General features: G+C 38.7%; 1 protein-coding gene across 4 annotated transcripts in view; it reads left to right on the top strand.

The window, feature by feature from the left end:
- The window catches only part of LMTK2 (lemur tyrosine kinase 2), an 81,532-nt gene that overhangs the window by 24,060 nt on the left and 44,307 nt on the right, over window positions 1-13,165 (top strand). For 3 of the 4 annotated variants that reach the window (XR_005585373.1, XM_039490963.1, XM_039490964.1), the window contains exons 3-6: window positions 488-632; window positions 5,238-5,311; window positions 5,881-5,999; window positions 9,408-9,495. Coding sequence is in view for 3 of the 4 variants with exons in the window: in XM_039490963.1 (XP_039346897.1) it covers window positions 488-632; window positions 5,238-5,311; window positions 5,881-5,999; window positions 9,408-9,495 (426 nt within the window). In the remaining variant the exon portion in view is untranslated. Of the gene's footprint in view, window positions 1-487; window positions 633-5,237; window positions 5,312-5,880; window positions 6,000-9,407; window positions 9,496-12,020; window positions 12,185-13,165 lie in introns of those variants that run through there. The other variant, XM_039490965.1, reaches the window with a different exon arrangement.

The raw sequence follows: 13,165 nt of genomic DNA on the forward strand, positions 1-13,165 counted from the left end.
GATGTTTGATCAAGTTATTTACATCATCTGGGGCAACATCTTTTGAAATCTCTCTCTAATTCTTAGCATATCAGACTAGCAATGCTTCTACCTTATAACATTGTGATTAAATGAAAAAAGAATAAAGTTATTGCTACTGATTGGTTTTGGAAATGCAGGACCTCCGGGGAATCTTGTTTTCAAACAAAGTCCTTTTTTAAAATGGAAGTGGTTTGTTGAAAAGAATAAATTTGTTCAACTACTAGAGAATTTGAAAAGAGATTAGATCTGAATGATTTTTTTTTTAAAACAAAACCAGTTAAATATATTATAACACGCATTGCAATTGTCTCTGGATGGGGTGTTTGTCACCCCGGAGCTAATAATTGTGATGTAATCAAGTTTTCATGTTCAAATCTGATGCACTGTGAAAGAATATATTAGTCTTCCAGTTTGAAGGCAGTAAGACTCCTTGTATCGTGGTTTCCGAAAATCTTTGCTCTTGCAGGAATTTGAAGATAATTTTGATGATGAAATAGATTTTACACCACCAGCAGAAGATACCCCATCTCTTCAGTCTCCAGCAGAAGTGTTTACTCTTTCAGTTCCAACCATTGCTTTACCAGCTCCATCCCAGTTTCAGCCTCCTTCAGGTGATGTGAACCTTTTTTTAACTATGAAACTGAAGATGATCAAGTGATAGTCATCTAGAATTCTAGTATCTGAAATATAGTATTAATATGTGCATCTTGTTTATACTTGTATATATTACACAAATCTATTGTTTATTTACTAAAGAGTTTACTGAGTCTAGGCAAATGTTTATTTGTAAATTTTATTTTTATTGCAGCATAAGAACTTCGTGAAATCCAGGAAAAAATGTTTTTCTGTTAGATACAAAATAAAATGTATTCATATTTCCTCTCTTCAGAAATAAGCTATAAAATAGTTTTCAGAATCTTAATTTTTGAAAATTAAAGTGCATAGTAAATATTTTAATAGATGACTTTTTCCACTCTTAAACTAATATTAAAAAAAAGGACTAGATGGAGATACTTAGTTTGGCCATGTATAATTTTTGCCTCTTAATAGTCCTGGTTCATGGACCAGGGTCTGTTCCCAATGAAGCTAGTAGAATTTTAGCCACTGACTTAAGTGGGAGCAAGATTGAGCTTCATTTTAGCAAATTTTGGGGGGGGATCTGAAACTTGTACCTGTAACCCTGTTTGTCACACCATTAGCTTATTTTTACTGTGAACATCCTTTACTTCAAATCTGTGAGGATGAAGCTGAAAAATGGAATCAGATTAATTTCCCCCCTGTGATTAAAAAGGTTTCATGTATACTTTCCAAAAAAAAAAAAAGACACAGTCCCCATATAGGAAACTGTAGTTACCTTTAATTGAATTGCAGCATCTCAAATATTATGCACAAATTACTATTTAATATAAAATATGGAATTATTATTTCCAGATGCACATAACACTTCTGATTAATACAAAGAAATCTCTCTGGCAATACATCCATGGCCAACTGCAAGTGTTTAGAGAGGAGACCCAAAGGAGACTTCAGTAGCTATCCAGAGTTTTAAAAAGAAAACCATTAACTAAGTGACTTCTAACATTTTTGCTTAAGAAATACATTACCTTATATTTCAGCAGTGTGCATGCTGAATTTTCTATATATCTGCTACCTATTAATGTGGTCTTTCCAGGTTACCAATGATTCCATGAGAATGTCTAATTTTGCCGCAAGAATTTTCTCTAGGCAAATGCATGAACTGGATTGCACCTTTAAAATGCTTGGACGCTTTGAAGTTAATAGTGAGAATTGTAAACCATAGTGATTTCAGGTGCCTTTTTGCTCTCTTATCAGAAGATACCTATTTTTTTACACAACTTTTTAAAGGCCATTTATCCAGACTGTAAAGTAGACTAATACCTTTGGAGCATTTTGTATGAGGTAGGAATGGCTTAGAAATGTCTAGGAATTGTCATGCCCACTATGTATAATATTTACAATAATCAGTGTAATTTAAAGGTATTTGAGCCTATGTGTTAAGTCTGTAAGTACTGCAGGTATATTTGCATGGTGTGCTGTGAAATGTTACACTTTTATTGTGATTCACAAATCAGTGAACTCTAGGTCTTGATACAATGGAATATAACAGCTCCGCTGGAACGGTCCTAGTCTGTCATGTCTGGAATTCACATGCTGAAGAAGGCTTAAAGATCCCTCTAAAATACAGATCAATGGTGACTGTTCTCAATTGATCAGGGTCCAATTATAAGATTTCTGGGAGTTCTGGCAGTCAACTTCCCTCATCTGTGTATGTAAACTCATGCTTGAAAAATGAACTCAACTACTGCTAGCTTGAGTACTAAGCCTACTGCCATCCCCACAAGTTTACACCACCTTCAACTTTAAAAGGAAAAAGCATTTGTATACTATGTATAAAAAAAAATCTTCCTGTTTATGCTTTTAAAAATATTACTACTAAGTCTGGCCAAACAGTAGAAAAAAAATTAATCCTGTTCAGTGCAATTCAGTAAATATCTTTGTCAGATAGTGTTCGGTCAGGCCTACTTACTGTCACTATAGCATTTGCTTTTCCTCTTTTTCCCCTCCTGACTTCACTCTACTTTTTCTTTTTCTCATATTAGATCATGGTATATTTCTTTCTGAGTTGTTTTAAGCACGTTTCTGCCATTCTCACCACCCTTCTCTTTCTCAAAGTTGTGCTGTTTGTCTGTTCCCTTATATTTTCTCACAAAACTTTTGTGCATCATATGTTCCTGTTTATCTTTATTTTATCACTTACACAGTCTCATGCCCTACCAGCACATGTCTGGCAGAAATTTCTAAGCCTTAATTGTCAAAAGATTAAACTTACTAGACACAGGCTAATACAGAGGGTGGGATTTGAGAAGGTCTTATGTCCAGAGACAATAACAGGTGAAAAGTCAGCTACTGTGAAAATTGGAAGGTGCTGGGATTTGATATTAGGGTTCTCTCTTTGGACCCTACTTGTGAGTCCAATCTTTATCTTTCTCCAGGTAGTAGGTTTTTATACTTAAAGGTGCCCTTCAATCTCCTGTGCCTTCTCCTAGTTTCCTTTTACAAGGGTGAAGAAACACTGTTTGTTCCTTCTGTTACAATGAGAGGAGTCTCTGCTACTCAACGCATCTCTCAGGCTCCATATAAAATAATAATAAAAAAAAAAAAATCTTTCTGGTGAACAGGTCTACTGCTTTCCTTTGCTGTTGCTCTTAGTTTTTCCCAACACCAGCAGAATGAAAATAACTATCAGTTTTACTGTTTGTCATGAGATTCTGAAAATCAGCAGTGGAACCTGACAAGGCTAGTTAACTTTCATTCTTCTGCAGGTTGCGGAAGAATATGAGCGGCAATAGATGCTCTGGATCTGTCTGTAGAAGAAGAAAGCATTATATTAGTTAGCCTTCCTAATATGGACTGAGTATGTCTTTGCAACCTTAAGGGCTTGAAAAATTTTTTGTTGTTGTTTTGGTAAAGCTTAGCTTTAGCAGAAGCTGATGGCACTCACCTAAGCATTTTTGATCAGCTCTCAGTGAGGGAACTTTTAAACCCTGTGTGGGACAACTTACTGCAGACACTCACTTCTCTCCCCTTCTCCCTCTCTCCCCCCCCCCCCCCAAGAAAAAAACAAAAAAAACCAACAAACCAAAACTTTCTGAAAGAGGCCTATTTTCCCTTTCTTGCCCTCTTTCTTCTGCCTATTTGCTGATATTTGCATTTCCCCCTCTTTTTGTGCTGTTTGTCTCTTTGTACCTGAGTGGGTGTTTTTTTTTTTTTTTGGACTGCTTATTTTTAAAAACAAAATGTTGAGAGCTGTAAAGGAAAACTGATTAGGATTAATCAGCTGCTTCTTTAATCTCTGCAGAGCTGACTCTTAAGCAAAACTGACTAGGATCACAGAATCTCAGCATTTGATTTAACACTCTTTTCCCCACCCCCACTGGCCCTTTACTTTCCCAAAAGGGGAGACTGTCTTGTCACCTCAGCAGATTGCTGCTTCTCCCCAAGATTGTTTCCATGGCAAGGTCTACACTACAAACTATTACTGTTATAGCTGTATTGGTTAGAATTGTGATGACGTATGATCCCTGACTGACATAGTTGTGCTGACAAAAGCCCTTAGTTTAGACAGGTATATTGGCAAAACTGTTCATTTTCAGATATAGCATGTTTTGCTTTGGGGGTGGGGAAGGAGGGCCTGAAATAAGCTATACTGGTAAAGTGCTCCTTAGTATAGACCTGGCCTACAGTAGCAAAAATGGGAGCTACCACTAGTACCAAAAATGGGAGCAACTCATGGTAGCAGTGACAAAAGCGGTATTGTACTGTCGACAGGGCTTAGGTGTCTTTACCACTGTGTTCCTTACCACTTAGAATGGTTGAACACATCTGAGCCTTGTCTACCCTGCAACTTCTTGTTACCGCCAGTGGAGCTGCACTGGCAGTGATTTATGGGTATATTTTTGCCAGTGTAGATAAAGGCTAAGGGTTTCAGATTTCCTAGCAGTTAGCCAAGGGGGCTTTTCATGTGAAGTACATTTTTTTTTAAAAGAAAATTTCCCCTCACATAGGTAGAGGCTGCAATTAGAGCAGCTGGGTCGGTGTGTAAAGAACTGGAGCTCTGCTGGTAAGGTGGCTAATCAGGGCTTGTAAAAGCCGTGAGTATTCCATGATCTGCTGTGGGCTTGTGTTCTGCCATTTATGTAGGACTTCTGTAAACAGTGATTTAATAGATTCCATAACAGTCTAATGCAGATATATTTACAGAGCTAAATGCAAACTCAGCTGTTTTGACTCTCTTGCTTTTGTTGATTTGCAGTATATCTGGATGTATTGAAAGCTAAAGTTTACACGTCATTCTTAACTTGCATTATTGTGCAAAGGTATTTCATTGTTCTTGGATTGGTTTCTAGTTGAATCTGTTTAAAAGCCTAAACAAGTTGAGAAGTGTCAGCCTTGGCTTTCGTTCATATGTCGTTAGGTTAGCCTTGTTTTAATACTTTGTCATTGTATATGTTTAACAATATTTTCTGCTGCTTAGCTTAATATGTGCATTGTATTGTAGTGTACTGTAATTAGTGTAAGAACTAAATTTTTTTTTAGCGTTTTAGGATCATGCATTATTTCTTCAACAGTAGCATAGGTACTTTTGGCCATTTTGAGTAGCTTGATGTGTGTCTATTTTTTGTTTTCTATAACAGAAGGATCAAAGTCTCAAGTTGCACGTCAGAGTCTAAACTATATTCAAGAAATTGGAAATGGCTGGTTTGGAAAGGTGAAAAGTCCTCCTTTAATATTGTAGTTCTGCAGTTGAGATTTTATTCCTAAGTAGAGACCTATATTACCATTTAAAATGATATTTATCCAAAGTAATAACACAACAAGAAAATTGTCTTTAGAACTTAATTTGTATTGCTGTTTGCATGCACTTTATTTTCCATCTCATTGCTATCTCTTTAATTCAGATGCAGTGCTGCTTAACAAAACATTACTTAAAATAGTCAGAAATTCCACTTCAGTAGACTGAGCATTTAATCACTGTTTTAATTTTAGCAGCTTTTTTAGAAAAAGCACTGTAACTCCAATTTTTATTTTTTAAAAATATACATATTTTTTTTAAAATGCAGAGGATTAATATCACTTGTCAGAATAATTTCTTAAGTGTGGAAGCTTAATTATCAAAGCTTTGGATGTGTTAGCAAAAAAGTCAGAAAACACCCGTAGCCACATGTTTCTAATGGCTTTGTTTTTTCTTTGTGTTGTAATTGAGGTATAACAGGAAACCAGATACTTCCTCTTTAAATGTGACTGAAACTATGTAATGTAGAATTGTTTGTTTTTCAGGTCCTACTTGGGGAGATCTACTCAGGTACTAGTGTAGCAAGAGTAATAGTGAAGGAATTAAAGGCAAATGCAGGTCCCAAAGAACAAGAACAGTTTTTGAGAAATGGAGAACCTTACTAGTAAGTAGTCTCTCATACCTTGGGTAACTTGAAGATAGTCCATGCTACTAATATATACGTAAACCATGGAAAGCTGTCTTCAATATTATGGTTCTTTTTTATATGATACTCACCTCTGTCCTCCCTTTTCAGTGTGTTAATATAAAGGAAATCTTGGTAGTTTAAGAAAGGAAAAATACACATTCAATATTGTCAACACTAAATTATAAAAAATTGAGTCAGACATATCCCCCCAGATCATGAGATTTTAAATAGTGCAATTTTGTGTTTTTATTGCTTTCCAATTTTTGAGCCTTTAAGAGTACACTTGATTTGCATTCTTGGGCTTTTCTCTGCAGGCATGAAGGCTAGAGATTTTTTTAAATTGATACTGAGATTTTCATGTAGTCACTTGACTCCAGGAGCTTGAGCTTTGAGAGAGAAACCAAATATAGTGAACTTGTGATAAAATCACAGGAGTTGGCAATGCTTTATGTACTTTATTTTTTTAACAAAACTTATTTTTAAGCAGCATCTTATCTGTTTTTAAACATTAAACAAATGTTAAATCCAATCAAAGAAGTGATTAGGTTATACAAATAGCTTTTTTATCATTGTGTTTGGGTCACTTGCAATTTAACTTGGTGGTGGGGAAAAAAACTAACATGGAATGGACATGAACAAGCACTCGAAAAAGAAAAAACTGTTACTAAGCTTACCACAACTGTTCTTCAAGGTGTGTTGCTCATGTCCATTCCACGACTATCCTCCTGCCCCTCTTCAGAGTTAGCTGGCAAGAAGGAATGGAGAGGGTATGGGGCTGTCTGGGTCCCTTTGACTGGTGCATGAACATGGGGAATCAGAGTGTGCTAGAGCTGGCCTGATGCATACCACTGCGGGAAAAATCTCCAGCAATGGTGCATGCGGCACACACATACCTAATGTGGAATGGACATGAGCAACACATCTTGAAGAACAACAGTTACGGAAAGGTTAGTAACCGTTTTTTAACATCAGCTCCAATGGTGAAGGCTTGGGATAAACAGCTACTGGTACTCCCATCCACTTCTAGAGTTGATGCGGTACTGATAGTGACCCGGCCCCGGAGGGAGCTGACCAGGGAAGCTCTGGTTCTGACGACTTTGCCCTGAGGTACAAGGAGAGTCTATTCGCTATCAGACACCTATGTCTCCCTGGAGGACATCATTGCTCTTCGCTATCCACGTTCACCCCTCCTATTAGGACCATCTCTATTCTGGAACATTAATACACCAGAAGAAGAGACCATCTTGATGAGGCAGCTGTATCCATCCCACCTGCCAGCCTTGAGGCACAGCCATCAGTATTGCTGGTTCTGCTGCAGATGAGGGATCTGGCTTTCTCTTTAGATGAGTCTGAGGCCTTGCAACTGGGGTGGTTCTCTGCCAGATGATCCATCCTACTGTTAATATTGGAGATTGTGGGTGCCCCTGGGTATCTAGCCAAGGGCTCCCGCAATCAGTTCAGGAGACCTATTTGCCATCACCTGGACTCTTGCAACCGGCCCTGTCGGAATACTTGGAAGGGGAAGGTGAGCTGGATTCACTGTTTCTGGAAGCAATTTCATTGTCTTCACTGGATGAGGTGGTTACTCCAGCTACTCCCTCTCTGCCAGATGACTTCAAACAATATCAAAAGCTCATGTACAGGTACAGATTCAGCTTGAGAAAGTACAGGAGCCTCAGGTTAATTTACCCTACACCGGGGTATAGGACAAGACTGCGTTCTCAGCTGTTTTACCACCAGTGTACTCAGGAGGCACCATGCAAGAGACAGAGGGTTTTATAGACCAGGTACCCAGCTTCTACAGCATCCAATGCCACATCATATTTTAATCCTCAATCAAAAAGTTTCTGTTGATGGGACTGTTAAGACCCGTGTGCCTTTATTGATACTGCTTCGTTTCCCTCCTCTGATATTCGGAGGCCGCCTTACCCAATTTGCCAAAAACTGAAGGGCTCTAAATACAGATGAATGAGTATTAGAGATTATTCATGGAGGCTATCTAATTGAGTTTTCTGGTACCTTCTACCCACAAACCCCCTTCTCAGTTCCTTTTCAGGGACCACTCTCATGAGGCGATTCTATTACATGAGGTGAACTTCCTTCTTCTCAGGGAAGCCATAGAAAGGGTTTTACTTCATCATCAAGGGAAGAGGTTCTATTCCCTTTACTTCTTGATCCCCAAGAAGAATGGGGGATGGAGCCCAATTCTTGATCTGAGACAGCTGAACAGGTGCATTTGAAAGCTACAGTTCCACATGATATCAAAAATTCCCTTGTTAGAGAAGGACACATTATTTGCAGCTCTTGACATTAAAGATGAATATTTTCACATAGACATCCACCCAGCGCACAGGAGGTTCTTTAGGTTCCTCTTTGATCAAGAGCATTTCCAATTCAGAGGCCTCTCCTTTTGGTCTAGCTACTGCACCCAGGGTCTTTACAATGTGTTTTTCAGTTGTGTCAGCTTGGGTGAGAAGAGAGAGATTTACAGTCTTTCCTTACCTAGACAACTGGTGTCAGATGGGCAATTCTTACAAGGTAGTCCAGCAGGCAGCCAGTGTTCTGCTCAACCTTCTGTCTTCTCTGGGTGTCTGCATCAATCATGAAAAATGCATGTTGACCCCCATGAGTTGCATGAGTTTTTTATAAGAAAGACATTGGACTCGACTACAGCAAAACCATGTCTACCTCTGGAGAGGTTTCTCATACATCAGGTCACTATCAGATCCAGGCCATCAATCACAACTTGCCTTTCCTTGCTTGGCCTCATGTACACATGTGATTCTGTTAGGGAGGCTTCATCCTTGCTGACTACAAGCTTGGCTTCTCTCCATGTACTCACCAGAGAAAGTCAACACAAACAGCAAGGGAACAGTTCTGCTTAGAGTTTTAGAGACTCTCGTCTGGTGGACAAAACCAGAGAAGATTTGGGTGGGGATCCCTTTCCTCTCACAATTCCTGAGGGCAGCCATCATTACTGATGCCTCCCTCTTGAGTTGGGGTGCTCATGTGGGCAATCATATGGCACAAGGCATCTGGACTATAAGGGAGTCCAGAATGCATGTCACATCACTAGAACTCTGTGCAGTCCACTGAGCCCGTGATGCCTTTCTCCCACTCATCCAATCCAGACATGTCCAAATAATAATGGACAACATAAGGGTATTTTATGTAAACAAGTGGAGGGAGGGAGATCTCTTCCTCTGTGCATAAAGGCAGTCATCCTCTGGAATTAGTGCATCAGCCATCGCATAACACTATCAGCAGCATATTTTTTCAGGAAACTGAGATGCATAGTGGGTAGTAGTATTCAATCATGTTAGAGCTATTAATGTGTACTGCTGTCTTTCTGACTTAAAATAATCTGTTTGTATTTTATTATAGCATTCTTCAGCATCCAAATGTTCTGCAGTGTATTGGGCAGTGTGTGGAAGCCATCCCGTATCTTCTGGTGTTTGAGTTGTGTGACTTAGTAAGTAAACTTAATAGTAAAAATAGTAAATTTAATAATAGTTTATAGTTAGAAAATACTGTTTTCTTTAGAGTACGTTTTAAGAGGTTTTTGTGAACCTCACTATTGAAACCACCTGTTCATTTTTGAAATATTCCTCGAAGAGTCATGAAGGTATCTTAAAAGGTAAATAACATTTATTTACTTTTTTTCATTTGTGGACCACAAAAGCAATATTTGTTTATACTTATCTCTCTAAGTTCAGGATTTAACTTCTAGTTCATTGTGGGAATTTCTAAAGAGGAAAATAATTGTACAGAAAGTAAGCTTTGCCACTTTGTTCTTCCTGGACAACAGAATTGTTAGTATATCACATTTTGAAAAAAACCCTGTTAATTCTATGCATGAATGAGGCAGAAGCCCTGTGAGGGTGGAGGGAGAAAAGGGAAGTGGGGAGTACAGGATCATCTAACTAAAGACTGGTATCGTAATGCATAAGCCCAAGGGAACCAATTAAAGGTTGCATGGGTAACCTTAATTCATACATTTCCTAACTTTTGAGAATTTGATTTTAGTGTTAACATTCTTTTAATGTCATTTATTAATGTAAATTCTTAAAGTAAGAACTTTAAAAATTGAAAAAACCAAACAAACCCAAATTCAGTAAGGTGGAATTCTGTTAATACTTCATATGGATTTTCATCAGGGTTTGGGATCTTTAGATCCACAGCACAGTTCTCAGGCTTCTAACTGATAGCATAGAACAGTGGTTCTCAAACTGGGGCTGCCGCTTGTGTAGGGAAAGCTCCCGGCAGGCCTGGCCGGTTTGTTTACCTGCCGTTGCTCCAGGCCAATGGGAGCTGCTGGAAGCGGCCCAGCCTGGCCTGCCAGGGGCTTTCCCTGCACAAGCGGCAGCCTCGGTTTGAGAACCACTGGCATAGAAGGCTGTTATCTTTCTCATGGATTTGCCACTAGCGGGACATGGTGATGAGATTTCCCAGTGGGTTTCACAGCAATTTGTTAGACAGCAAAAGAATGTTGAGACTCAGGAATAATAGGTTCAATTTCAGATTCTGTAGGGAAGGGTTGTCTTATGGTTAACAGACCCTTCTGTCCCTGCCCCTCAATCTCTCTATGTCCCTTTCTACTGCTATTTTTCCTGGTTTCGGTCCCTCTTGTTCCTGCACAGTCAGCTTTCCCCTCTGTTCCTGATCCTATCCTCCCTGCCTCCAACACACTCTCTCCCCCCTTGCTCCTCTACATTAAAGTCAGGCAGCTTCCTCTTTCTCCATGCTGCCAGGGTGGCAGCAGGTGGAGCATTGAGAGCATAGGAAAGACAGTCTCCCTGGTTTCAGTTCCAGTTTTTGCTGCCACAGCAGCCATTGTCAGTGGGAAGAGCAGTTGCAGCAAAGGTTCTGCTTAGTCCTGGTAACCCTGGGTTGGAATATGTTCGGTCTCTGTGAGTATGGTGCATGCAGAGTCTGGTTGAAATGTAGATGCTGTTAGGAAATGGAGCATACGTAGTGGAAAAACAGAATCTTTGGAGAATCTGGCTGCCTAACTCTAACAAGCCTCTTCTGAGCATGTGCAAACTGAGATTTCAGAGGCTTATAAACTGGCCAAATGTAAGCATATTTTTATTGGCACATCCCTAATGCCAGTATGACCTCCTTGCCAAACTTTAGTTCCCTGCTCCAAAACATGGAAAGTTAGAGCATCTCAGATGCTTTTTTTACTCAATTTTTTTAATATGGGCAAAGCAACGTATTTCCCCCTAAATTTATTTTTGGAAATGTTTGAACCATTTTTACCATAAATTTCCCAGAAAAATTCAGCCTGAGGGTTGAAATTTTCTATGCCTAAATGGCTAATTTGGCAAAGTTGCAAGCAACTGAAAACAACCATGTAATGGACAAGGAGCTGCTATGTAATAATCGAAGAATACTGAGATGTAACAATTTTATGATCACTCTGACCTTGTCAGTGAAGTCAAGTTGTTGTATATTGGGTTCTAAGACTTTCCTGTGTGAATTTATTAATTTTAGTTTAAGAGACTGGGGAAGAACAAAAAGGAAGGCAACACAGTAGCTCCCTGTTTAAGCAACCTCTGACAAAACACTTCAGGGGTCGGGGCCAATTACAGAACAATGCTATATTTTTAGGCCCCTGGCCAAAGTGACACAGCTGTTCTATCAGTATTCTGAATGAAGAGACCAAAAGAAGAGTAAACAGTTAAAAAGCCCTTCTGAGGAAACAGGAAGGTGGTGGTGGAGAGGAGTCCCGTTGTCAGCAGCTATCAGGGGGACAGTTTGATACAGAGAGGCTCTGTAGAAGAGTCTGAAAGAGTTGGATTTTTTCCCCAGCTTCCAGGGAATGGTAAGCCTTGCAGACAGATGGACAGGCAAACATAGGGATTGGCTTACTGTTTTTTGGGAGCTATTTTTTTCTGAAATGCTTTTGTTTTAAATATATACTTTGTTTTAAGAAAGCTGTGTGGTCACTGGTTACCACTGTCATTCTTTCTAGAGAGAAGAAAACAGCAGGTGCTGAACATAAGTCAGACCTACTGAGGAATTGCAATTAATCACTGGGGACTGCAGCGAGATCCAAGTCTGTGAGAGGGAGAATCATGCAATTCCACCTCAAGATAGAAGTGACTGCTTGAGGCCTAGTACCTCAGTGGTACACTTCAGACGAGATGGGGTCAGAGGTGCAGTTACTTGGGAATTGTGACATACAGTACTTAGAAAAATAAAACAAAAAAACCAACTATGTTTGGATGAGTTTAAAGACTAGCTATAGAACCAACTCTTTTTTTAAAGGATTGTGGTTTCAAAGAATTCTTAAAGCAGGATTTCATTGCAAAATGTATGAAGACAGACTCAAATGTGCATATATAATGTACATCAAAAGTAAATCTCCCAGAAGCAATAAAGTAGTGATTAGGCTTTGCCTGTAAAATTTTCATTGTTAATCAGTTTTACCAATATATAATTATTTCCCGAAAAGCTCAGTGCACAAATATGATTGTATTCACATTAATTGATTCAAGCAATTTCAAACAGAATAGCAGGGTGAACCTATGACTTTTCTCAGAGAAAATGCTAGTTAACCTCCAAAGATGACTACCCTGTTTTAATCATTGGCTTTTTTGCTCAGATTGTATTAGCTGGATTTAAATAAAATGAGGCAGATGAATCCCTGATAGAATATCAGTCATCTTTTCTCTTTATAGAAAAATGGTTTGAGCTTAGAAGAAAGTTGCGTTTTACATTGCTTATGTTAACACAGATAAGCACATAATCAGCCCTTACTGCCATATTTCTGAGTAGTTAAATTATTTAACTTGACTTTAAAAATTACTCAGTCTTCAAATGTAAAAGTTGCCCTGCTTCTCTTATTACAGAAATATTTTTTTATACTCTCGTTTGGTTTGAGACTTAACAGTTAATGCCAGAATTTATCATGGTAGAAGGTAATCCAGAGAAGGATTTTACTTATGTGAGATAAAATAAACTTTCAGTTTAATTGAAGCCAGCAAACTTGACAGCCAAAGAAGTGGCTTTCATAAACCTGAATGCAGTTGAATTATCTCATTGGCATGGAAAATAAACACTGCTGCTTTCTGTTCCAAGCAAACTAAAAATGTATCTGGAAGATAGAGTAATAAATGTCTAAATAAACTATATAG

Source organism: Mauremys reevesii, linkage group 10 (genome assembly GCF_016161935.1).
Source record: "Mauremys reevesii isolate NIE-2019 linkage group 10, ASM1616193v1, whole genome shotgun sequence".
In the NCBI taxonomy this organism is placed as follows: domain Eukaryota; kingdom Metazoa; phylum Chordata; order Testudines; family Geoemydidae; genus Mauremys; species Mauremys reevesii.